We start from the raw sequence: 27,099 nt of genomic DNA, 5'->3' as shown, positions 1-27,099 counted from the left end.
CATGGTGTTGATCCACGGAGTACAGATGATTCCCTTGTTCTTGATTCTATAGTTGGTTCCAGTTAGCTTTGTTATGGAGCTGCAAGTGGGCTAATGTGTGTTGGCAGGACCATTTGGTATTCTGAGGCTCTTAGCTGCCACACTGTGCTGCTTTGGGTTTCCCTCCAAGGCACCATATTGCACAGAACAAGGGAACAGAATGATCATTACCAGTTGTCACCTACTATTTGTCCAGTAAATGCCTAGGGATTGTACTTGTCTTCTTCACTTGCAAGTTGACTGAATCGTTTATCAGCTTCTCAAGGATGTCTGCACAGTTTCTTGAGAACAGTAAAACTCAAATGAATATAGTGAAGTTTAAGCCCTTAAAAGAAGGGGACTTTTCCTTAATACAAGCCCTTACCAGCTTTGAGGATAGCAACAAGTATCAGTAAACCGGAGTCCCTGACTTTTCCCCTTAGCAACAAAAGATCTCTTACAGTTTTTATCAGTTGTAACTGGTTTGGATGTGTTCTATATTTAACCATCTGGGTCCTTCATACTGAATTTATACTACAAAATTCTGTAGAATATGTCCATTATGTTAACAAACTTAGATGAGCCAGTGTGCCATCTGAAAAGCTGCCTAGCTCATTCTAATTTGTTACCTGTGTGGGGGATCCTACAGACCTGAATAAATTTAGGTGTATGCATAATATTTAAGAGCAGACCTGAGGAGAACAACTTGGAGATATTGATGGATCAGAAGTCAACATGGCCTGGTAATGTGCACTGGCAGCCCAAAAAGCTGAGTTGTATGAAGTCCCTCCCAGCCCAAACCTTTCTCTGATTGCATGATTATATAACAATGCAATTACTGTATGTACTGGTGAAACTGCTAGGATCTTTTCTGTTGGACTTCAGCTATCTTGGATTATAAATCAGATCTTCCCCTGGGCACAGGCCTGTCACCATCTGAAACTAACTTACAGGTATAGGGCATATCCACCCATAAGTGGGAAAAGAAATCACAAAAATAAAATTTTGCCACATACTTGGCATGTGACTGTAAAGCCAGAAAAATGCATTGAAGGCTGCTTGCAAGGGCAGAATAATTTTATCCCTAAGGGATAAGACCATGCACTTAATAATCTGAAAGAATTTTCTTAAATGGGGCTTGACTGTTTTTGCTACTACCCTTTTAGGTTTATATTGTTTCAGCATGTGCATGTATGTTCTTAAATATTTTATTTATTTATTAAAAAAAATGAAAAATTAACCTCCTAATGAGGGAGAAAAAAGCCTACAGGTATGGAAAGGCACAGAATCACATAAGCATAGCTTGTTTTGGGTTGGAAGGGACCTTAAAGATCCTTCAGTTCCATCATTCCCAGCCTTGGACACTGACACTTTCCATCAGACCAGGTTGCTTAAAGCCCTTCCCAAACATGGAAACTTCTGGCATTGGAGTAAATCACCAAACCAGACCTTTGAATGATATCTGAAAACCTTGTGATATAGTACTTTTTCTCAGAAGGGAAGCATCAGCTTTGTGTCCTTTACAAGTCTGACCAGTTTCAAATAACTGTGTTCTTTTTGTCATTTTGATTTGGGTTTGTTTTAAACAAATGCAGCAGCACAAGAACATGACAAAAACCATCCTAAGTTCTCAGAGTTTTTATAAACTTAGGTAAAGTTTCATTCTCCCTCCATGTGCTATGACTCCTGACCAATACCCAGATCAAGTGTTCTTTTGCTGTAAAGAGTAACATTTGATAGTTGATTTTTATGTATAGAAACAAAGCAGAAATAGGAATATTTTTAGCAACCCATATTTGCTTTGCTGATTGTCCTTTCAGACATGCAGAAGAACACATTCATTTACAATATGCCTTTTTTTTCTGTACCCAGAATACTTAGAGGCATCTCACAAAAAATGTACTGCACAAGAGCAATACAGTCTCAATTAATCTAGTTCTTTGGAATTTGCTCTTTTCACTTGTCCTCATTTGCAAAGAAAGGATGGCCTAGTAGTTAAGTCATCAGCCCGCTGCTTGGAGATGGATTTTACTGCTTGAAAGTTGTAGATTTCCTTTCCAACTAGGACAAGTCTTTCAGATAAGGAGAATGCAGCTCCATCTAACACAGATATTGAGGGTGATTATATGTTCATCCTCAGATGTAGTAAATGCTCAAAGTAAGACTATGAGGGAATTGTGTTTGTATTCTAATAAAAAAAAAATGTGATTACCATACAGCAGATCTTGTAGTCTACAGTCAGTGTTGAAAACATAAAGAATTTAACTTGAGTAAATTATTTAGCACCAAGCATTCTCTTTTAAATTGTCTGCTTTTTGTAGGACAGCATTTTTACTATGACAGCTTTTGTATCACACTATGAGATTTCCTTAAGAGCAACCATAGTTGTCCTTATTATGGTCTGTAGAAATAGCATGCAGCATGAGTGTTTTAAATCAATTACATTGTGTAGTCAAAACTGTTTTAATGAAGTCTGTAATGACAAGTTATTACTGATTTCTATGACTATAGTGCATGTAACCCAAATGTATGAAGGAGGATGGTAGGTGTGAGTGATTGGGTGGACTCCAGTTTGAATCAGGTATGCCTTTTGGAAGGACTGAAGCTCTGTCTCATTGCTTGTGAAGCAGATTGCAGTAAGTCTGTCATCTGGCAGACTTGGACTTGATGATCCTTCCAGCTCATCATATTCCACAATTCCGTGATGCCCAGTGAAATATTCTTCATTCTACAGCACTGCTGACAAAACTTTGTTTGGTCCAAAGTAACAGCGGAAGCATTTAGTACCTACGGTTCTTTGTTTTCCTCGCAGGGTCAACGATTGCATCTTGCGAGTGAACGAGGTTGACGTGTCCGAAGTGTCACACAGCAAAGCCGTGGAGGCCCTGAAGGAGGCTGGTTCCATAGTGCGCTTGTACGTCCGGCGAAGAAGACCTATACTGGAGACCGTCGTAGAGATCAAGTTGTTCAAGGGACCGAAAGGTAGATAACAAATTAAAAGATGTCCATTTTAAACTCGGTGTTCAACCTCTCTTGTAGCTTAAGTGGCATCTGACCTTGTGGATTTGCTAGCTGGTTGACCTGTCAAATACTGAAATGGAGTTCATTTAGGCTGGTAGAACCTGAATTCATGGTTACGGCTCTTCCTGAAATATAGAGGACTTCAAGGAGTTGTGGTTTGCTTCCTTTGATTACTGCAGTGATGTCTCGTTACTTTCTAAAGAGACACAAAGATAGTATGTGGCAGCACATACCCTACCTCTAAAGTTCCTTTACTCAGACCTTTGGCTTTCATTTAAGGTGCTGTTCAATGTGGAGTTTCTGAATTCTTACTCTTTTCAGAAGGCTTTTTGATTATCCATCTTGCCCTCTCTGCTTTCATGACATTTTTTTCTAATTATCTTGGGAACATGAAGACAATATCAACTTACCCAGATCCATAGAAGAATTTTATTTTATTTTATTTTATTCCTCAACAAAATTATGTAGAAATCTAGCACAAAACCTTCACTAGTCTAAATGAGTTTTATTGCTCCCAGCAGAACCTTCTGGTTACAGACAAAAATCTAAATTCCTTTTAGCATTTTTCTTCATAGCTAATTTCTGGACAAAGAAAATGCATATTTTCATGGTACAGGTGAATAGAATGAATAGCGTTTTTTGGTTTTTTTTTAATTCATACTAGCTGTTTCATAAGCAGGTCTTTGAGATATATATATATATATATGTGAAATGAAGACAGTTACATTTATCTTAATATATGCAGTGCACATGAGATTACTCTCCTTGTTTTATCTATAGTGAATAATAAGTGCTTTTTCAGTGTTCTCCCTGACATGTCCCCTCATGTGACTATTATAGTATGCTTCTTTATAGGGTTTTTTTATACCAGTAGTGGAGTATATTTAATATATTGAGACATATTGTTGAGATTAATACTCTAATACTCAACAAAGACAGTGCAATACTGAAAACAGTGCAATCTTTGTCACTGCAGTGTATTCATTATGCTCTGCTTTTGGAGAGGAGTAAGATATATTTAAACATGCATCTGATAGTAAATCTCCTAAAGTCTGGATTCTTGTGGTCAATTACAATGCTGGATTGTTGTTCTAATAGAAAAGCATTTCTAATTGTATTTTGTGAATTCAGAGTAGAAGTGCAGGCAGTGTTTATAAAGATTTGGCATTAAATTAAGTGTGTGATATGATAGTAATTTTGAGAGACCTAAGGCTAAAGAAACTAACATATCCTTTCTGGTCGTGAAGAAACAGTAAAAATTATTTACCATGACCAAATTTTTGCTACATTATAGAAAAGGAAAAGAGAGGCAATCGTTATCTAATAACGGGTTTGCATCGTGTTTGAGTGTATGCCTCATACTATTTCTTTTTACAGTTACTTTCATAAAACAGAATGGATACCAAAAAAGTGCCTTTTAGGGCAAGCTGAAGAACTTTTGCTGCTTACTGCTGAAAATACAATTTTGCATCAATACTCTTATATGAGGTTTACTACAGATAAGTGCTATAAATAATGAATTTTATTGTCAAGTTGAATATATTTTTTATATTTTCACTTTTATAGAAACAAGTTAGCTGGAAACTTGGATAAAAAAATAAGTTGATGGTATAGTTTTCTGCAAAAGTTAGGGGTTTTACCTTCATCATTTAGGAAGCATGCTATATTAGGCTTTCTGTATTCCACAGATAAAAAAGCAAAATTAAGAAAATAAATAATTTATAGTTAGGATGAAAACCTTATCAATACTATTTTTAATATCTAGGGTATTTTTCCATTGATTTTTTTCAAAATCTTCCATGAAAGAATTATCTGTTGAGATGCATCAAACTCTTAGCAGAATTTGAGAAAAAAACCTGTGACTCTTGGCTATATTCAGTCCTGTCATCCTTATCCCCTCACATTTCAGGTGATTTATCTGTGAACCGGTCTTTCATACCATTACAATGCAATGTAAAAACTACTTGGTATTTCTATAAACAGTGTTTCTTTATTCTCAGAGTTAAATTGGGATGTTTGGGTGTCCAGAGCAGGATCTGAAAACCAGCATGGTAACTTCCACTCCATTCCTTCTTTCCTACTCACAAAATTAATAAAGAAAGTAACTCTGGTTTTCAGCCAAGAAAGTTGTTCCATACAAAACTCAGAGTAGCAAGTATCTTTTCAATTCTTTTCCTGTCTCTGTCAGTATACAACCCAGCATTTACTGAGTTTGTTCCTTATTGCCTTGAGAATTTACCACATGAAAGCAAGTCTTGGCTTCCATAATACCAGGTAAACTCAGAGATCCCTAACTTGCCTGTCTGTGTATAGTAGATGATATCTTTCAGCTCTTGATGTTGGTAAAGAAGGAAATTTGCAAGGCTTTATATGTAGAGGTCCTTTTAATTTCATCTGAGATATTCAGGATGAGGGCTTTTACAAGCTGTTAGTCCACAGAGGTCAGCTGGGTATTTTTAATGGACGTTAATTTTTGTAGCTAGCAACCACCATATAAAAGACATTGATTAATTTGGTGAATGTATTTTAAACATTAGTTATTAAATAAGCATTGTCTGGCAATGGCTTTGGGCATGTGATGGGGGAAAGGCATGGTTGTGTGCTGCCAGGAGGTCCCTTTTGAATGCAGATCCCCATGCAGTTGTTCCTGTTGCTTTACCGAAGGGCTCTCCTAGCGTCACATATGCTAAACCTGTAACCCTTTAGTTTTGTTTTTGGGGGAGAAGAGGTAAACAAAGACACAAATGAGTTGTGTAATAGGAAAATCAGGGGTTCAAAGAGAGCTGCAGCTGTGTTGGCACTGAAAGCTGATCATCTCTTTGACACACCTGATTGCAAATACTGGCAGATAGCCATAGTCTGTGTCATGAAGGTAATTGCTGTCATCCTTGCGGGCTCTTCCTCTCTTTCATGTGCTTGGGAGATACTCTTTTCTGTGCCTCTTGCATGTCTCTGCAGTCAGGCATACATGATTTTGGAAAGGATTGAGTGGCCAACAGTAGATACTTTGTTTCAGTCACTCCCAGGGCACGGCAGATTTTAGCAGCCAGCATCTCTACAGTGGCTGACAGATGTAACAGAGGAAAGATTTACTTGCAGCTTTCTTATTTAAATCATTGGGATTTAGGCACTGCTGAAAATCCTGTCATTAGGTAATATGCTTCTCTTGCTCTGTATTGAAACAAGACTAGCAGTAATGAGAATGGATTGTACACGCTGCAATGTTTGTTCCTGGGGAGCGAAGTGCAGGCATTCAAAACAAAGCAATTTATTTAATGGTGCTGTTTCTAATATTACTTGTGCATTAGCTTCCTGTAAGACCCTGCAAAGAACTGTGTTTGGGTAGTGAACTGTGAACTTCAGTCACTGTTCAGTGCTCAGTCCCATTACGTTGCATTTGACTGGAGGATTTTAAACCAAAGTATTTCCACTGACATCAAGATTTTCATGCTGTCCTATCACACTGCAAAGATACTTTTACTAAACCCAGAAGCACTGAGTAGTATGATGGTACACAATTAGTATGCTGATGCACAAGTGATAGAAGTTAAACTTTATTTTTATAAATTGCATTTTTTAAATGATCAGCAGAAAAATTTCTTTCTACCATTGTGGAAAATTGCTGGCAGTCAGAAGCTTGGGTAAACACAGAGGTCTTGTAAAACACTACCTACCTATTGCCTACCTAGCTGATAATTTAATGTACCAGAAACAAAAAAAAAAAAAAAAATAAAAAGCAGAATATAAGGATTCTTGTAACTACAGAACTGTTGAATCAGATAATAAACTTTTGACCTCACTTCTACAGGAAATGCAATGTCTTAAAAGACATCAAAACTGCAGAAATGAAGTTCAGGGTATCTGAAGCAGAACAGCTGAGTACCAGGAAACCTGAGAGGAGAAATGTCAGACTTAAAAACACCCAAAAAAGGAACAACATAAAGGGCAGCTAATGTTGCTATCTGGATATTCTGGTGGCTCAAGTCTAAAGTCACAGAGAAGCAGGATTACTTTCTCACACCCTTCATGATAATAGTGCCTATCATTACAGTGTTTGAGCTGTGTCATGATCTGGTGGCGATGACTGGAGCTGCCCTTCTGTTCATGACATTTTAGATGAAAAGGCTCTGGACAGATCAGCAGCTCTGTCATTTCTTGATTTCTAAAAGCCTGCTTTTTGCTCATTCCTGATGAATTCAGCTAGTGACACATTCTCATGAGGTCCACCCCATACTCCTTTGGGTACTAAAACATGTTTAGGGACACGTAATTCTCTACTCTTTATTCTCTCAGAATTAGGGCCGTATCAAATCTTTTACTTTAATTCATTTGGAGTGTGGTTATATTTTGGGGCTTCAGATTAAAAATTAATGCATCTCTTAAGTACTATTCAGCCCAATTCTGTATCTCCCTCTGGATGGCTATCCTTCTTATCTGAAATTTCTTAATCAGCAAAGACAAAGCTCCTAAACCAGACATCTCAATAAAATATGCAAAAATAAAATGGGATTGCTATAAAGGGCATAATGCACATTTATTTTGAGAGTTATGTATATCTGTCTGAATGTTAGACTGCATCATTGGCCACAACCAGTTCCAGAGTTCCCATTTTGCTGTATTCTGTGCTGAAGTGAAGCAACTCTGTGGCACATGGTAGATTTTATTTTCCTGTAACTATTTGTTTTATTCTTGATGACACTGAATAAAGTCAGTGGACAGTAGTGAAGCTTTCTTACTATACTAAGGAAAGAATGAGGGTGGTTTAAGAGGTGTATTCTTTAACTCTCTGATAAGTTATGAGATTTTTTTGAGAAGATGCAAAGACTTTTCACCATCAATATAAGGTATGATTTCACTGTGGATTGATCTTGGATTGTTACTGAAATATCCTCTAGTGCATTACTGTCTGTAGTTTCCTAGAGGTTCATGCTCCTTTTTTTCATAATAGACATATTTTAATTTGTATTGATGGCTTTATTGGAAATACCATGTGTGTTCTGTTGCATAGATAGTATCCCAGCTTGCAGTGACTGCTGAAATAGTCGTAAAAGTACAATTTGATTAAGTGTATTTCAAAATGTCTGCTAAAAAAAAAAAAGGAAAATAAGTGTTCAATTCAGAATAACAGAATAGAGGGTTCATTTAAAAAAAAATTAAAGTGCTGCTTTCAGTAAGGAAAGGAGGAAACTTACGACTTTCATCTAGCAAAGCAAAGTCAAAAGTTACCTTTTTATCTCAGGTAATAACTACGGCACTTAAAATGAAAGAAGGAGCATTTTGCAAACAAAGAACCTCAATTATTTATTTCCCAATTTTAGGGAGCAGTGAGAGCTTTCAGATCTTGCTGTTTGATAACTGATTGCAAGTGCTTGCTTCAGACTGATGATGGTACATATTTTTTTACTTTTTTTTTTATTGCTACTATCACTTCTACTTCTTTAATGATCTAATTTGTCTAATTTAAGAGATGGTAAGTATGCTATAGCAAACTTTAGCATGTGGGAATAGGGGGTTTTATGGAAAGTTAGGCAGATATTTTCTTAATTAAAAAATTAAGAAATGCTTTGTAAGGTCCGAAGTGTTTTAAATGAAATAGCTTTTTCACATTTTGAATAGAACCTTTTCTTATGGTCTTTGAAGAATTTCAGTCTTATGAGCCTATCAGCTGTGGATTTACTTCTGGTTTTCAGTGTTCTCTTCCTTCTGTGAATCCTTATCTGAAATGGAGCAAAATGGGGCATCTTAAAAGACAGAACCATATAAAAATGAGGAAGCAGGCAAACTTTCTCAAGTCTATTTTGGTTCTCAACTCTAATTAAAATGCTTCAGTTCATATTACTGCAACTGTGTCACTTCAGGTCTAAATAGAAAACCACCACAATTGTAACTAAAATACCATTTTTTGTGAAATGCCTTTGCTTGAAGGAACTTGTATTTCCTCCAGTTAGCAGAAAGTGCTCCATCAAACACTAATGCATAATTTTCCAGTGTTAAGACAGTGGCTCAAACCAGTAAGTTAACATCACTAAAAAGCATGGCTTTCCTGCAGGCTAGGATCATCCAATGAAAGAATACATGAGTATCTGATAGTTTATCACATGAAAATTTTATTCTCTTGAAAATCATAAGGTTAGAAAGCACCATAATAAAAGTGCTATAAAAGCCTCTGCTGTTTTCCAACCATATTTTGACATGTTTGTGTTGCCAGTGCCTGATGTGGTAAAAGTGGTAGGTTATATCTGCACCTTTAAATTTCCCAGACTGAAAATCATGTTCTTTAATTTAAGTGATTATAAATGCATACAGCTGCTATTATCATATTTTTCTTCATGGTATAAATAAAATGCCAAATGTATTATCTGCCTCTGGTGACTAAAGGCTTGCTGTCTCATTTGTGTAAGTTACCGTATATGAAGTTTTTCTTAAAAAAAAACCCCACATTGATTCTGTGGTCCCTTCCATTCCTGTGGAAAAGTAATTCTTGTATAAAATTTCACAAAGTAATAGTTATTGTTGGAATGGCACTTCAGTTGGAGTTTTTCTGGGTTTTTCTAAAATCTTTTTGTCCCTAGTGGAGGAAGAAGGTAAATCTGTTACGTTTTTTGTTAGAAATGCAGTTTAATGGCAGGAAGTGGTGGAATCAGCTTGTCCTCACATCAGACCTAATTCAACCATCTTTGGAGATCAGTGCTCAGTCGTTAAAGAAATTATTTTCTGAATCAGAAAGGATAATTTCAAAGGTAATTCAAAATCTCTCCTGGCTGGTTGTCTTACCAAAAATTCGAGCTATCCTGTGAGTTGTAGGTTATTATTTGCTTGAAGTCTTTTGTATTTTCATGCTAACTATGATTTTCCACTTTTCTATTTAACTGTCATTTTCTATTAGCAGTAAAGAAGTAAACAACATGTCTGGGAAGACTGTGCAGCAGTATTATATGCATGTATTTTGTCTATTTTTCCCTTGGAACCATTAAACTCTTAAGAACTCTCCAAGCAGGTCTGAAGAATCCTGTGTTTATATGCAAAATGAACATCTAATCTCATAGTACATTTTAAGTATCATTTTCCAGAAATCATTCACAAAGAGTAAGGTTCCCACTGATATGAACATTGCTTTCTGCAGCTCCATCATGCTAACTATTTCTGAAGTGGTGCAGTAGCAATTTCAAAGTGCAGTGCTGTATTTTAATAGCCAATTGAGATGGCTATAAAAATCCAGTACTGTGCATTAAGATCATTACTAAATTGCTTCAGCAATACTTACTGATGAGGCAGCTTCAGCAGAACACATTTCATCTTAATGAACTGTGGCTGCAGTAGAGCAAAAGCAGCAGCTCAGGGAAAGATGGATGTGCAGGTAGGCTTGGATGCCAACAAACTGGAGATTTTATTTCAAGAAAAATAAGCTTTGGTTGATTGCTTTTTGTTTTCAGTGGAGAAGGAAAATAAATCTGTCATCTTTTTCATTACAATTGCAATTAAATGGCAGAAGATAGTGCTATGAAATTGTGTCACATCAGACAAAATTCAACCATCTTTGGAGCTAAGTAGATCATTGACATTTCAATTGACAAAATTTTCTGTGCTTCTCCTTTCTGAATTAGGTAGGAATTTTGTATTATCCATTTGCCTAAATAGTTTCATCAGCTCTGAGAGAAGACAGCAAAGGGTGTGGTGTTCCAGTGTGACCCTGGTTTTTACCGTTCTGTCATGAGGTGTTAGCGCTTTTGCTGTGGTCAGAGTTACTTCTGAGGCCTTTGCTGCAAGTCAGGAGCTGTTAGTATGACTTAGATTTCCCTGATACTGTTGTTGTCACCTTCACAGGTTTAACTATTAACTTTTTTCTGAAAATTTGAGAGAAGGAGGATGTCAGCTTTGTTTGTTTGTTTGTTTGTTTTTGATTGCTTCCTTTAGAGACAGGGTTTATTAATTTCTCTGCTCAGCTTTTGGATAAGTGATGGATGCAACTCCATCTTTGGTTCACATGGTGTCCTTCTGGGTGACAATCAAGCAGACCATTTAAAAATTCTGTACTTGATTTATGCCATCCTTGCGGAAATGCTCCAGAGGAACTTGCTTTCTAAATGGATTTCCTAGTTACATAAGCATGCTGCTGAAAAGTTTCTTGGAACATCTTTTGTCTCAGACTTGTATGAAAACCTGATGTGTGTGCTTTGGGATTCTGCTTGACACTGTGTCCTTTTACACTCTGCAATTTTTAAAAATCCCAAATACTGAGTGCCTTATTTGGTTTGGGTTTTCTTTGTCTATTCCAAGTGTGAGGAAAATTCCCCATGGATCTTGGCCAGCATCTTTTTCAATTCTAAACTTTTCTCCTGACTAAATGTAATACAGTAAGTCTCAAATTTTTGTCATTATAGTATGACTCTGTATTCCCTTTTTCCTCTAGCTTGTAAATTTCTGGGTCAGAAAACAGTTTCCCTCCCCATTCTAGAGTGCTGTGTAAGAGTTGAAAAGGGAGTTAGAGAAGATCATTACATTTGCCATTGTTATTTTCATCAGGAGGATGGGTGATGCGGCAGACAGTGTAGCGAGTGTTAATTGTCTCATCAGGATTTCTAGATTCATATTAAATCAAAAGGTAGGCAAGGACAGTTGCATCATTTGCTAATCTACTGGGCTGAGTGTGGAAAAAAGTCTTTCTGTAGACAGGAGACCAACATAATTTTTTCTGTTTCTTAGTGGAGTAGTGAGAATTTTCTAGGGAGTGACAGTTTTCTTGGCCTTTTTCCTCTGCCTATCTGATCCTTGTTTTGAATTCTTCAGGTAAATTTTAGAGAATTATTACTTTGCTTGATCTTTCACCACTTTAATAATAAACAATTATATGACAACTATTGTCTGACCCTGACATCCTGATGCAGTAGAAGATGGGGATTGGCCTGCTGTGCGGAATATCTTCATTGACAGAATGGCTTTCATTTCAGCTGGGTAGTCTGAAAATCCTTGTTTTCTTCTTTGGAAACCTTCATGCTTTTTTTGAATATAAATGTGCCTATTAGTCACGTGAAGCTACAGAACAGTGTTTTCATCCTTTATTGTTCAGTTAATTAGCTATACAGCAAGTTCTGTCTTCTTGATAGTTTTTAGATGTCCAGATCTTTCTCAAGACATCTGCTGTCTGGAAGACAACACACATTAACAAAATACTGCATTTCCATGAAGAGCACCTTCGAAAGAATAAATGGTATTTAATTTAATTTATATAGCATGAGGAGCTGTAACTCTTCATTTTTGTATCCACTTTTCTTGTCTCCTTTTTCTCTGTAATCCTAAGCATGGGCAGACAGTATTTTAAATCTGAGAAAGGCATTACAGATTGTAATCGTGATGGAAAGACAAAGCTGACTGCAGCTTTAGAGATTCAACTGATGTAGTAAATAAAATATCACACTCTAGCCTATTTATAAATTATTTTAGATTGTCAATATTATTCTTTTGTTTGCACTAGTTGGAAAAAAAAAAAAAAAGGAAGCAGTTACATTAAGGCATCTCTGAACATATGGAGGGAATAGCTGTCTTAGAAGTCAAACACCAGTGATTAATTGCAATAGTTGTTCATCTGGTTATTTCCAGTCCTTTCTGGAAACCATAGTCCTTTCTGCAGTTCTGTCATCCTCATTTTGCAGGTTTGGACTGTTACTGTATGAGAAAGGCAAGGAGATAGTTCAATGCTTATCTCTATAGTTAATTATAGGCTAATTTTGGATGAAAATGCAACTCTGAAAGCTTGAAAAATCAAATTATATCTGTAGAGGAAATCTCCATGAAACCATAAACACTAGGGAGTATACCCAAAATATTCCAAGAGCACAAAGCTCTGTGTTCATTAACTGGAATGTTAGCTTTTGAATTTTGAGTAGTAATTTATATGAACAAAAAAACTTGGTCTTGGGTTCTTTAGAAAAAAAAAATTGTCCCTATTACTTGTTGATAGGAAAAACAGTTGCAAAGCTTCACGCTTTGCAAGCTTCTTGCAGCTTCATGACATGTAAGAAAGGGTATAATGACACAAAAACTCTTTAGAATATGAAAAAAGATATGTTGCATAATCTGAAAGAACAATAGCTCCAAGATATGCTTGACATGTTTATTTTGGAAAGAGATATTTGCAAATAAGGACATGATAGACTTTTCTTTCTCAAAACTGTTTTTTGGTTTTTGTTTGTTGTGTTTCTTATGCAAAACAATTTGTAGGCTGCCTTATGAAATTAAAAGAAAGGCATATTATTCAGTCCAAGAGAGAGAAATGAAAAAGGGAAACAAAATCATGGCAGATAATTTAGTAAAATTGTTAATGGTGGGTACATTTACATTTTATACACACTAACTGAAAAATAAGCTCAGTGTAAATGGTAGGCCAGGGGTAAATCTTATCCACAGTCTTTAGATCAGATGTGTATCATTTCTAAATGCCAATTATTGTCAAATGTCATAGCCAAAATTTCTGAAAGTTATTTTTAAACGACACTTTAAAATACTACTATAGCAAATCAGACCCCCTCTGTAAAGCAAGATTGTAGTTTCAGAGATGTACTTGGCAGTTACAGAGAGAAGCTGTGATTGTAGGTGCTTTCAAGACAAGATGTGGAAAGTGCTTTTTGCTGGTGTAAGTTTTCACAGAAAGGTCATCTCTGATAAGGTTGCTATCATGATCAAATTCAGCAACAAGGAGACGAGGTCTCAGCCTCAAACAAGAAACAGTAGGTCTGTATGCACGTAGAGAAGCTAGATACGCACACACTCACAGGTCCTGATGGTCATGACAGACCACCAGAATTTATCTGATGAAATCTGAGTGCTAACAATTGTCAGGCTTGAACACACGTGGAGAGAAGGTAAGGTGAAAAACCAGAAGGATGAAGCAGAAAACACATCCTTATTGAAGTGAACAAGAGGTGCCAATGGACTTCAAAGCCAACAGTATATTTTTAGAATCTCAGAATATTTGAAAAAGTAGGAAATCTCTTTATAAGCATCTAGAAAAAGGTTGAAGAGTAATGATAATCAGAAGAGACCATACTTCTCTTCTGCAGCACTTCCTCGTTTTCCTCAGATGACTCCATGAGCTGGGAGTGTTCAGCACTGAAAGTGGTCTGAAAAAGCAAAGATGTAATTGAGCAGGGTCAACTGCAAGGTGCTTTCAGCAGCAATAACCACATAATCTGCTAAATAGTGCCAACATGAAACTTTAGGAAAAGAATCATGTGGACGAGTAGCTATAACTTGGTTAGCTGTAACATCTTGTCTCTAACACATTCTGCTGAGATGAAACATTCAAATGCTGTATTTGGTTTTATAAATTGAGATATGGTTTATAAGACATAGGAGCATTCCTTTCATCAAAGCTTTACAGGTAAAGCTTTACAGGTAAAGCTTTGAGCTCTGTACTTCAAGAAGGGTGTATGCCAGTTGGAGGGACTCCAGAGGAAAGCTGGCAAAAACGATCAGAGATTTAGAAAGCCTGTCCCACAATGAATAAATGAGTGATCTGAATCCATTTATCTGAAATACCAAAGACTAAGTGGGAGGTGGGGGGCAGTTTATCGGCACCTGATAGCAATCTTGCCTCGCAGTGCATCTTTGATGAGTGAGTTTAATCTCTGTACTTCCTAGGGAGGGTGTGAAACAAAATTTAATAGCCAAATAATAAACAAGATTTGTACTAGATGTATAAGTGAGGATTGTGATTACCAGGGAGGACATCAGGTCTCTAGCATGGGAAATACCTGAGTATGCCAGACAGCCATTTGTTAGACATCATGCAACTGTAGTTGCTTCTACCTCAGGTTGAGAAGATTAATGATCCATTGAGTTTCTTCCTGTCCCAAGATTCATAACGAAATTTTCTCATTTCACTATACTTTGAAGACCAAGAGTAGGCATGGGGCTATTTAAATCCTCCATCTGCAGAAATGAAGAGGGTATCTTCCAGACAAAAAACATGTCCTTTGCCTGTCCTCAACAGTAATTTTATATTTTTCATTTCCATATTTTTTTGCTTTAGGAAGGATAAAACATTTTAGGAGAAAACTTCTGTGCATGGAAAAATATTAATGAATATTAGAACAGACAATATGGTATCTTAATCTGCATTTCTTTCTCTTTTCAATTTTTCTGTTGCTCAAGCCAGGATCATGCTCCTTAGGAACAATTTGATCTGGTGGGTGGCTAGTTCTTCACCAAAGGGTGTTTTCACAGCATATTTCAGTATTTGGAGGCTGATAAAAACTCCTTTGCTTTGCACTGCACCAAGTCTCTTAATGCCAAGTCTTGACTTCATATAAACAGTTTTGTCCAGCTCCAATGAGAGCTGAGTTTCTTTACACCTAAAAACAGTCTTGTAGGCTTTGTGCAAGTCTCACTGGTATGAATCTTTTCATCCAAAAAGCTGCCTAAATTTTCCAAATGGTGCCCAGAAATGGCCTGTGAATAAATCAAGATGTTAGTACATTCATTCTTTCCCCCAGGGTTTCATTTTTCATTGGAAATGCTGCGTGTATAGTTCCCAGAGACTGACCTACACCCTGGCTCTGGCATTGCAGGAAAGTTCAGTGTTTATTATTAGTTGAAATAGCTGATAGAAAGGCCACATTAATATCCCTCCTAGCTAGAACCCCCCAAGGGACTAACAGCAGTCGTGTTATGCTATATCTCATTAAGAGGGAAACTCTCACTCGCAGAAAATCTGTAGTGGTAGTATAACTCATGTTTGAACAACCTTTTTTTTAAAAAAGTGTTATACTCTGCATTTCAATTCTGCTAAGATCAAGTTCTTAGAAATTATTTAATGGTCTGGGACCAGTCTGAAAAAAATCGGTATTTCTTCTTCAAATGTGAGTTCACATTCTTTTTCTAGTTAGGTATACTAGAATGCAATCTCTTAGCAAATATTTGGCATAATTTCTGAGAAGTGATAGAATCATACAACGATTAAAGAATATTTTGGATTGGAAGGGAGCTTTAAAGGTCGTCTATACCCAGTCTTCTTGCAGTGGTCAAGGACATCTTCAACTAAAGCAGATTTCTCAGACCCCTGTCCTTGAACACTTCCAGGGGTGGGGCATCCACAGCTTCTTTGGGTAAGCTGCACCTCACCACCCTTAGACTAAAGAACTTCTTCTCGACATCTATTCCAAATCTACCCTTTCAGTTTAATGCCATTACCTCCTGTACTGTCACTAGAGGTCCTGTCCTCATCTTTTTTAGAAAGGCACAAGTATCTGACTTTAGTCATTTTACTCTGTGAAAGTATAAGGTGCTTCTCACTGGCAAATAAAACATTTTTGCTTCACTTTGTTTCCTAGAGTGCTGCAAGACAGCATCATCAGTAAACTGAACTAAGAGACAAACCACAGTTTCAGAGAGGGACAAAGAATCGAAGCAAAGTGCAATGACTCATGAATCCATTTTCAGAGTGTCTTTGCCTTACTGCTTCTGTTCAACAAGCACCATCTATTTTCCTTCCCTGTATCATTTATATACCTGTTCAACTTTTAATATCATGGCTCCATAAATTACATAAAAAAGCCTTGCATAAAAAGGCAAAATTGTATGTACATTTGTGCCTTTATTTCTCTCTCCGTTTTTAAGAAGGAAGTAACTGAATGGATGACAGATTGATTATTTATGGGTTGACTGCAAATAGATGAGACTGCAAGATGAACTTTGATTTCATTTTTTATTTTCAAGCTTCAACATAATTGACAGAGAGCTTTTCAATAAAGTATTTCTGTTCAGCTTTGCAACAGGGATAAGAGGATAAATGTTAAATTTCCCTCATCAGATGGAGGACAAATAAAAGAAACTGATGAGTCTGTCCCTGACATGTATGGTTGTTAAACAGATTCAAAACTGACAGGCTGCTCTTTCTGCCTCCATTTTATTGGTGGTAAATTATTAAATATTTGTCTGAAAGAGCCATTCAACTTAGCAGAGACCCAGATATACTCATTTAAAAATAATATTATACAAAGCAAATAGCATTTCCCGCTGAATTGGAATAATTTTCTCCTGTGTCAAGTTTGTAGATTTCAAATATAAATCTATATCAGAAAAAAAAAATTGCAGGAAAAGCACAGATTTACATAGTAAATATATAGTACAAAGACTTAAAAATTTAACATCTCATCAAAAAGTAGAAACTACTTTAAAGCAAATCTTGATGTGCTCATCTACAGGAACAAATGTGTTTCATTTGCATTATTAGAAGATGAAATAAATGCTTTTCATTTGCATTATTAGGAGATGAAATATCTTGTTCTGCTGTCAGTAATTACAGTAATTTGTGCAGAAAATGACATAGGTACTATTTGTTAATGGCTGTGATCGACTGTCAGCATAAATTTGGTTCCTACTCCTGAAACAGCTGATGTATTTTGTGCATGGAAAGTGAGCCATGTTTCAGGATTTGAGCCCAAGTTCATATATAATGTAAAGACAATAGCAGGCTCTGGATCTTCTCATTGCAGTTGTTCCAGGTGTCTGTAACTGCTGTCTCTCTCAACACTGCACAGGAGCCATGCCCTGTTACTTTTTTCCTTTGCCCAAACTTTCTGTGTCTGAATTTGTGTAGCATCAGGAATTAAATAAGGTCAAGTGAAGGGAATGAACAGTGAGTGAAAAGAGGAAAAAACAGTCTACAAGATTTTGTTGAATTGTCTGTGGAAGAGAGGAGACAGTCAGGGAAAGGGGACTTGGTTTTACACCAGTGATACCTAGATCTGCTGCGCCGATCCCATTTCCAGATACTTGTCTTCAAAATGAAAACCTTAGAGAGCTGGTTGATTATTGATTACATATTAATGGAAAATGGAATTTTTAACAGGAGATGCAGTAAAATATATGTGGCTATAAGGGTGTATTTGTGGTAATGAGGCTAATTGCCTTAAAATTTGAAAAAAAAGTGACAGGAGAGATAATTTTATTTCCCCTTTTTTCAACCTCTGTGCTTAACAATACTCTAGATTGGACATTCTCACAATGCACGCAAAGGTGGTAAAGTCCTCATTCTGAAGCCTTGTGCTTCTCTTGAAAGGGTGGGTTAAAGATTTCATATTTGATTCTCTGATTTTCTCAGGAAAAGAGGTTCATATAAACATTATTATTACTACACTGTTTACTTCCATTATTGATTTGGCTAAGCTCTCAAGAATCTTAAAAACCTGATTATTAACTTCTCTTTCTCTCTCTTAATCTCAGGAGAGCAGTTTTCTTTTTCCCTTTTCTCCCAGTAGGACTTGTGCTGTAAAGGTATATTTTTATTGACCTTTTCACGTGCATTACTAGCCTAAACAGAAATTTCTGTCCTACTCACTTCAGCTACCTGCTCCTGTCCCTGCATCTTTCCTGCTTCCCACATCCTTCAAACTGAGTTTGCAGGGCAGCAGTAGGAGTGCTCTCCGTAGGAGTCACAGATCTATGAGGGGCCATGTACAAAAGTGTGCTGCCAGCAAAGGGGATGTGTGAACCCAACACCATCCTCATCTGCCAGCTCTTACTGCTGCCATCTCTGTGAATGATGGTCAATAGGCCCCTGGTCTATGATTCAGGTTAATTTGGCTTGGTTTTCATGCCATTTTCAATTTGCTGTTTGGCTAGAACATTTTCATGGCTAACACAAGGCAGGCAGTGGGAAAGAAAGCAGGGAGTGCAAAAAAAGTTGTCTCTTTTGGCATTAGTGAGTTTTTAGGTCAGCATATGACAATTTTTAAAATGCACTGTGCAACTTCCCACCTGGCTGCTGATTTTGACAACTGGCTGCTTAAAATCATGGAATGGTTTGGGCTGGAAGGGACCATAAAAATCATTACATTCCGTCCTACTTCCCATGGGCAGCAACACCTTCCATCTGACCAAGCTGCTGAAAGCCCAGCCTGGCTTTGAACACTTTCCAGGATGTCTTCTTCATCTGAAGTCTTGTATAGCCCAGTTGATTTTTGCCCAAGTGAATGAAAGAGCAGGGGTGAGGATGGGATTAAAAAAAAACAAAAACCCAAAATAAAACCAAAAACCTTTTGCCAAGAAAAATGCTGGTAATGTAGGAAAAAAAAAAAAAAATAAGAGGAAAAAAAAGGGTAGCCTTTAGCAGTCCCTTCGTATTACATTCAGCCGTACAGGGCATTTATGCTGTGTTTAACTTTATTCCCTGCAAGATATAAATGATCCTGTCACCAGGCAGCCAGCCAGATGATGATCAAAAATTCTGGTTTATAGTGCCTCTGGATTTGAGGATTATTTGTCCTTGTGGGTGCACCAGAATTATACAAAAATCTTCATGTAAAAAAGCTACATATAAAGGAAGTGACCATTCATTCAGTTCAGTTGTAGGCATGTGGAGATGTGAGAGGAAAAAGGCATTTAAAAACTTCAAATATAAGCAGTTAATCCTGTTCCTAAGTGGCAGATCTTGGACTTTTCTGTTTCAAAACACTAATCTTCACTTTTTTAAAAGCCTAATTTGACTGGTCTTAACATGAAATGTTTAGACTTGGTGTATGATGTGTTTATTTCCAAAAGAACCTTGCTGTAATTCTTGGAGTGTCAGTATATGTCAAAAATTAAATAATTTTCTTTTTCTTACACTGGTAAAATTGCATCAGTGTGGTTTAATATGATTTTCAGTGAACTGGAATCCTCATTAATGCTTTGAAAGTCAGATTATTGTGAATAATTAGGAACATTCCCTGATATTTTCAAGTCAAATTATAAAGTATTCTTAAGAATTACTGTTATGCAATTAGGCCACTGCTCATTTTCTATGCTTTCTGGAGATTTTATTCTTAATTAATTTGAATAAATGTAAAAATATAGAATAAACACAAGTTCTAATGAGGCTCTAAGCATATTTTCCTAACTTGTTTCTTTTCTTTTCTGCTACATCTGAGGAAAGTGTACCTTTAGGGATAAATATATGCAAGCAAAAAATAATAATGGGAAGAACATTAAACTGCAGAACAATAGAAGAGATTGTTTTCATTTGCTTGTTAGAGAACTTTTTTTACAAATTCCTACAAATAGCAGTGTTATTTAATAAATGTGTTTTTAAGGTTTTATGAAAGATTATGGAAAGATTAGCTTTCCTATTATGATCATGTAAACCAATGCTTTATCTACTATACCTACAGCATGATTGCTTTTAAACATGTAGTCACTATCTTGAAGCTTTACTAACATTTGCATCATAATCTCAATTTCCCATCATTTCCTTTCTGGCTGGAAATGTAAATGATTTTTTTAAGCCAAGGAGTGTAACTCTGTCTCCTGAGAGAAGATTTCTTTCTTTCATATTTTAACCTAATAAATTTGGCTGCAATGGTTGATTTCCATACCCCAAAAATGAAAAAGTAATTGGAAAAGAGCTTAAGTTGTTTATATTTTCATCTGAGGCTACAGCTGAGTAACTCAGCAAGAAAATCCCTGAAATAGCCAGATTATGTTTTTCCATACTCTGGACTCTTTTGTATTTCTGACTTTCATGGGTATCAGATGACACTGATGAATGCTGTGTCCAAAGAGAAGATGTACTACTTTGCATTCCTCTGCCCCCAGCAGAAGAGCAATCTCAGAGAATGCAATGGTGGGCAGGGGTTTTCCACGACATCTCAGCAGGAAGCTGTTTTGGAACTGATGTAAGGAACTGTAGTTAGCAGCATGGTAGCCAAATTCTAAAATTGCATATGCTGAAAACCTGCTTAGATATTCTCAATCAAAGGTATGGAAATCAGCCTGCCATCCCTCCATCACCAGATAGCAGCTACCATCACAGACTGTCCTCAGAGTTTTAGCTGGCTGCCATTTTTCCAAGCCTTCAGTCCTTCAGAGAACCCTTTGTGATAGTGTGAATGTACATATGCAGCAGTGTCTTGAAGCCATTTTAATCTCAGTGAGATAAATATCTCTGTTTTCATCAAGAATCAGGGACGCATCTCTGCCCATTCTTGCACTGGTCTGAGCAGCAAGTTTGTGTAACTATAATGTTTTAAATGTCAGTGATTTTTTTCTTTTTATTAAATCAAGAATAGTTAAAATTAGAACTAACTATACTGGTATGGTTTACTTAGAAAACTTGAATTTGCAGAGCTAAAAATTCATGCAGATAAAGGCAAATACAATGAAAAATTTTACAGTTTCATTTATATTTAAAACTAAACCAAAATCTCTCTCCATGCAGAAAAGTATCAGTGATAATTTGCAAGAAAAGAATTCTCTTTGCCTGCTGTATAATCCCAGCTGCCAAGCAGCATCCAGCCTCGGCATCTCTTGTGCCCACGCTGGCCATACTCGCTGGGAGTGCTGTGTGTGCAGCTCAGTTTGATCCTCAGCAGAGGCTATACTGTGCTCTTAGGATCCCTGTTGCTTCAGCAGGATGGAGAGGTGAGGCACTGGGAGCCAGAATGTAGGGATTAATGAAAATGGTAACCATAAAAAAGGCTGTGGGCAAGAACAAAGGAAATGTGTAAAAACAGTTGGATAAATACCCGAAGGCACGAATATATAATGCCACACAGTATAAGGGGAGCAATAATTTTCACTTTGTGTAAGGTGGTTTAGGACAATATTCTTACCTAGTGGCACTGTACATTATTTTTATTCTATCTGACATCAACTGGGAAATAACCTCAAATACTAGATATTTCTGAAAGAAAATGTCAAAACAATAAAGAAGATGCTTGAAGTTTTTAACCCAAGGCCATTAGAAAGGAACACCAGATAACAATATGCTGTGTTAGATGTGTAGGGACTTGGGCCTTCTTCATGGTCTAGGCTGTTATCCAATTTTTAGTTACGAAAGGAGTCCCCTGAAATGATCTGGGAGCTGGGTCTGAAACAAGAATTAACAATGGCAATGAAATTATACGGCTTTTAAATATGTTATGAATATTAGTAAAAGTTTTATGAATCATACTGTACTTTAGATTGACTTTTTCATCCACAGAACAAAATGTAGTCAAATTTTGTTCACATAAGTCCTTCTGGCATAAGATGTCACATGCATCAGGCATAAGAAATGCTATAAGAACTCACTCAAATAAATTGGTATTTGACTTTACTGCTACAACATGAAGGAGATGAGATAAAGTGACTTCATGTACTTGGGATTAATAGTTTCTCAAGAACTGATTCATAGAATGACAAAGTCAGAGCTCTGTAGAGGAAGATTGGTCCCTCTTTGTAACCCTCTTTGTAACAATTATTGTGACACAAACTTTAATTTTTATTTTGTAGTGTATTTTATTCTTTGTATGCACCAAATAAAAGAGGAATCTGCTGTCAATACTGAACAATAGTCATAAGTCACAGCTGTAACAAGTGTATTAAATGTCCACAGTTGTGAGGTGCTATTGTAACATGAGCTATATATGTCCTCCAGGAAAGCTCGAACTGGCAGCAAGAGGCTTGAGCAAAGGGCATGGGGAGACATTCCCTGGTACTACTTCATTTATAATTAACATTTTTATTGTTTGTTTACTCATATAAACTGGACATAACAGTGCTACCTGTCAAAACAAGTCAATCATTACATCAGTCAAAGCATTTTATATTATCCATGTTCCTTTCCTCCCTGCAAGTGGAATTTGATTAATTAGAAACCTGGATTGGGCGTCATTGTTCCAGGTTTGACAGTTTTAACAAGCTACATCTTCTGCAGCTGTGTTCTAGAAGTGGCTGGCCCTTGGAAAGGCAGGAGCTGCCCCAGCTTGGGTTCCTCATTGCCATGCCCAGTTACTTGCAGGAGCATGGTAGATGTGTGTCATACGCCACGGAGCAGCCAGGCTTGCAGCATCAGGGAAGGGCCTCCGTGTGGCGACTTTTTGGGGGTCCTTTCTGGTGGTACTTTCTGTTTTGCTGCATGAAACAGTTTCTTAAAATTTGAATTCACATGGTGCTCTGGGGCAAATCAGTTTGTTTCACACCTTTAGAAAATAAATGTGGCAAAAAGCAATGAGAGAATGTATAGGGAGGGGTAGCAACATTTATTCATTAAATCTCTGAATAAGTTAACCATTTATGATTTTCCTTTCATATATTTCATTCACTCTCTGTTTCATCCACATCACCCATGGTGCATGTGCTGAGGTGATCTGGCTCACAAGTGTGTGACACCAAGGGCATGAGACATCAAACCCTTACCACATCTCTTGGCATTTTCTTGATTGGCAACCATGGACTGACTGGTTTTTGGAGAAATATATACCCTGTATATTGTTTTTATGGGTGGTCCTTCATATTGAATACTCCTTTTTCCAGTCTCTAAGTCTTAGACAAGGTGGCTCCTCATTTTTATTGATGTGGTCTGCTTCTCTGTTGGGCTTACAGGCAAGAGAATGGCAGATGTCACATGCTGCAATCTTGCTGCCGACATCCCACTGTCAGGGTACAGGGTCTTCTGCTGACAAGACACCTGTTCAATGGTCTTACAGTGTCCAGACATTCTGTGCCGTCCTGACAGAAATGACTCATTTTGATTTTTACTGCTTGAAGTGCTTTGAATTGTCAATACACATGATTTCGCTAACCTTTGGTCTTTCTTCTAGTGCTTACATGCGTATTCCCATTCACATTTCATTTGCTGATATTATATTTCTGTTGTATTTCTGATATGATATTCTCTGCATAGGATAATGGTAAAATGCAATATCTATTTTTGGGGTTCTGGCTGAGTTTCTTTAAGTTCACTTCGCATTAGAAGGCTGACATTACATAGCTGCAGTTGATCTTTTAGGCTCCCTCTCTGGTTACTGCAAAACTCTATGCCTGCAGTGTATTTCACCCACTGTGTCTTGCACAGAGTTTTGGGGTTTTTTAATTATTATTATTATTATTTATTTTTAGTTTTCCGACTTTGCTGGATTAATTATATACCAAGTCTCCAAGCCTACTTTTACTAGAAAAGTAGTTAGAACATACTGTTTTACTAATATAGTGGTGTGTTTAAAACATCTATCTGGTATGGCAAGTAATGAAGAATAGATTTAAAAAGTCAAGTATTTTAACATGGTTTTACTAATAATCCCAGGAAAAGGTATGACTAAATATCTTTGACTTATTAATAGCAACATTTTTTCCTGTTGTTTCCAGTTTTAATGGAGTAGCTTTAGTCCCTGACCCTTTTCCTCTTTCTAATTCCAGGAAAGTATCCTGTTTCATTGGATTATTATGTTGTTATTCACAGGATCAGTGATCAGCATTTGTGGAACCTAAATACAGATGAGTTTTACAAACACATATCCAGTGGAAATGGAAGGAAATGAGGTTTGACTCAAATTTCATAGTTTACACATTGAGTCAATCTTATATGGGCCAATGTTCTACAGTGATTTTGGACGTAGCTGAGTTTGACTTGGCTGTGCACCAGTATTAAATCGAGTTCTCTCTTTTTTTCCCTCTTGAAGTAGTCTCTTCTTCACTGAACCATAGAAACATGGAGTGGCTTGGGTTGGAAGGGCTCTTTAAGGTACCAACCCTGTCATTCACTAGACCAGATTGCTCAAGGCCCCATTCAGCCTGGCCTTGAACACTTCCAGGGGTGAGGTATCCACTACTTTTCAGGGCAACCTGTGTCAGTGCCTCACCACCATTGTCATCAAACATTTCTTTCTCAACTCCATTCTGAATTTATCCTCCATCTAATTCCTACTGTGAGGAATTTGAGCACTCTGTCCAAGATCAGCTGTTTCTGTGAAGCAGATTGCACATCAGCCAAAGAGGAAGAGATAACTCCTGATCTTCTGTGTTCTGATGGAAATGTCTTCCTAACCAAAGGAGTTAACAAGTAAAGGGTTCTGAAATTAAATATGCTCTTTTATTTTGGGGGGGTTAATTTGATGGAACAATGAAAAATACCATTTAGAAAACATGCCTTGTTCCATTCTTCCCACTTGTTTGAATGATTCTCTACTTTTTAAACAGAGTAAGAGTCTGATATAACACTAACCTGATGTAGTAAGTGATCAAGGATGCACACCAGGGTTGAACAAACCTTTCTGAAGTCTTAAAACAGAAACCTTCAGTCTCAATTGTAAACTTTCATAGCACTGATCTTCCCACTCACCTCTTCCCACATCCAGACCCCAGCCTTTCAGAAACCAGAAGTGTGATTCACTTCATCTCTTTCAGATGTCTTGCTGAGATGAGATGAATCACACTTTAAAAGCTCTTAATGAATTTTCATTTATCGTACAGGTAGTATAAGTGATTAGCATAGTTGTCTGATGTCATTTTGGTCATATGAATCCTACCCAAAAGTTTTTGTGTAGTATACTTCCCATGTGCCCTAACAATTAGCAGAAATAATTTAAATAAAATTAAATGGGCCATTGTTCCATTCCCTGTTCTTTCTCAGAAATCTTTTTAAGAAGACAAGTATGATTAAGCATTGAAATTAAGTCATTATTGATTGACCTGGAAAATTTTTCTCTTCCTCAATTTTCTTTCCTACGCACTCTCCCTTTGCTCCCCACAGTATTGCCCCATCTTGTTCTGCTCTTTTAAACCTTCCTATAATCACTGCTGTCTTTTTGGGTGGCCCAAGTCAGACCCTGATAACAAACATAATGTAGCCCCACACATTGTGTCACAACTAAGTATTACATAGACTGCAGAAGAAAAAGTTGCCTCTTTCATTATTCTAAGTTTCACTTTTCTAACGGGAGTAGCCTGTGTTAGTACTCTTGTTTTACACTATCGTACATCCATTGTGCTACAAGCATGCAAACAGCAAGCCAAGCACCTCACTCTGCACTGCAGGAGTTTCAGGTGATTATCTTGGCAATTGCTTGCTTGTATTGCACCAGGACCAGGCTGAGTTAGGACCCGCTTTGTGCAAAGTGCAGACCAGTTGTTTGTGCAGAAATGACCTCACCCTTTACACGCGTACAGAGTCAATAAAGGGGAGAGGAGGGGATGGAAATGCAGCACAACCTAAGGTCTTCCCAAGGTCATGCCCCAGGTAAGCAGTGGAGCTGAAGAAAGCCCTCTGGCTGAGGTCTAGCCCACTCATTTGCTCTAGCAGCATTGTGGAATGCTCTCAGATCTTTACTGGTAGAATCCTATACAGATGGGGTTTAGATTAAATTGATTATAATTATGTCACTAAAAAAAGTATTCAATCACTGTTCCTTGTCCATAACTCTTTTAAAGAAAGTTTCCATTATTAATGTTTTATTAGAATATCTTTTCTCTTCTTTGTTAGCAGTCCTAAGAAAAAAATCTTCCCTGATGAAAAAATCTTTGTCTTTTTATCATGGAGAGACAGTAGCACTTAAATAGTAGAAGTGATTGCCAGCTTTAGCTGGAAATTCAATAAAGCTTTATTTTAATTACCCCATACTTCTGAATTAGCTTCATGTGTATTGTTAATAGTCAATTAACTAAATAGTGTTTCAATTTGAGATACAAATTCAAAGGTTTATTTTTGTAATTTACTGGTGTGTCACTATCCATTAAGTAGTCCATTATGGTATCTGACCACACATCTTTGTGAAGCTAAAATAATGATCAAATGAAAATAATGTGGGGGAAAAAATTTAAAATATTTAATTCACTCAAAACCCCCCTTATATCCGTACTCATATAGCTGCTAAAAATGTTGTGTGTATTAAATATGCACTGTCCTTTAATTTTTATTGCCCAAGCAGTCTCCCTTTTGAGTTTGTGATGAAATGCCAGATTTCAGGCAACTCACTTTTTACTACTGCATTTTACTGCTCAGGCTACAGCAATTACCAACATGTTTCTTTTAGGAGTGACTGAACAGCATAGATTTCATAGATAAAACCAGTGATTACTCTCTAAATAGATATAACTGTTTTTCTGTACAGCTAAAAGAGAAATCCCTAGTTGGAGCATTTATCTAAGCAGATTATTATCAGAAACAGCTTCTCTGTTCAGATGGAAGTTCTCTGAAAAATTAGCTGTATGAAGTTAATTTTTATGGAAATCAAGTACAGTAATTTCTGTCTTTTCTTTGACTGAGAGATAAAAATGTTCCTAAAAATTAAATCAATTATTTACTTGTATGTGCAATCTGTCAGAGGA

General features: G+C 36.9%; 1 protein-coding gene across 39 annotated transcripts in view; it reads left to right on the top strand.

Annotated features, from left to right (window-relative positions):
- DLG2 (discs large MAGUK scaffold protein 2) overlaps window positions 1-27,099 on the top strand; it is a 986,702-nt gene that overhangs the window by 684,307 nt on the left and 275,296 nt on the right. For all 39 annotated transcript variants that reach the window (XM_086882226.1, XM_086882222.1, XM_086882228.1 and 36 more), the window contains one exon: window positions 2,831-3,000. In XM_086882226.1, coding sequence (XP_086738352.1) covers window positions 2,831-3,000 — 170 coding nt within the window. The remainder of the gene's footprint in view (window positions 1-2,830; window positions 3,001-27,099) is intronic.

The sequence above is a fragment of the Cyanistes caeruleus genome, chromosome 3, assembly GCF_971803275.1.
Source record: "Cyanistes caeruleus chromosome 3, bCyaCae1.hap1.1, whole genome shotgun sequence".
Taxonomy (NCBI): domain Eukaryota; kingdom Metazoa; phylum Chordata; class Aves; order Passeriformes; family Paridae; genus Cyanistes; species Cyanistes caeruleus.
This window is presented reverse-complemented; position numbering and strand designations above follow the sequence as displayed.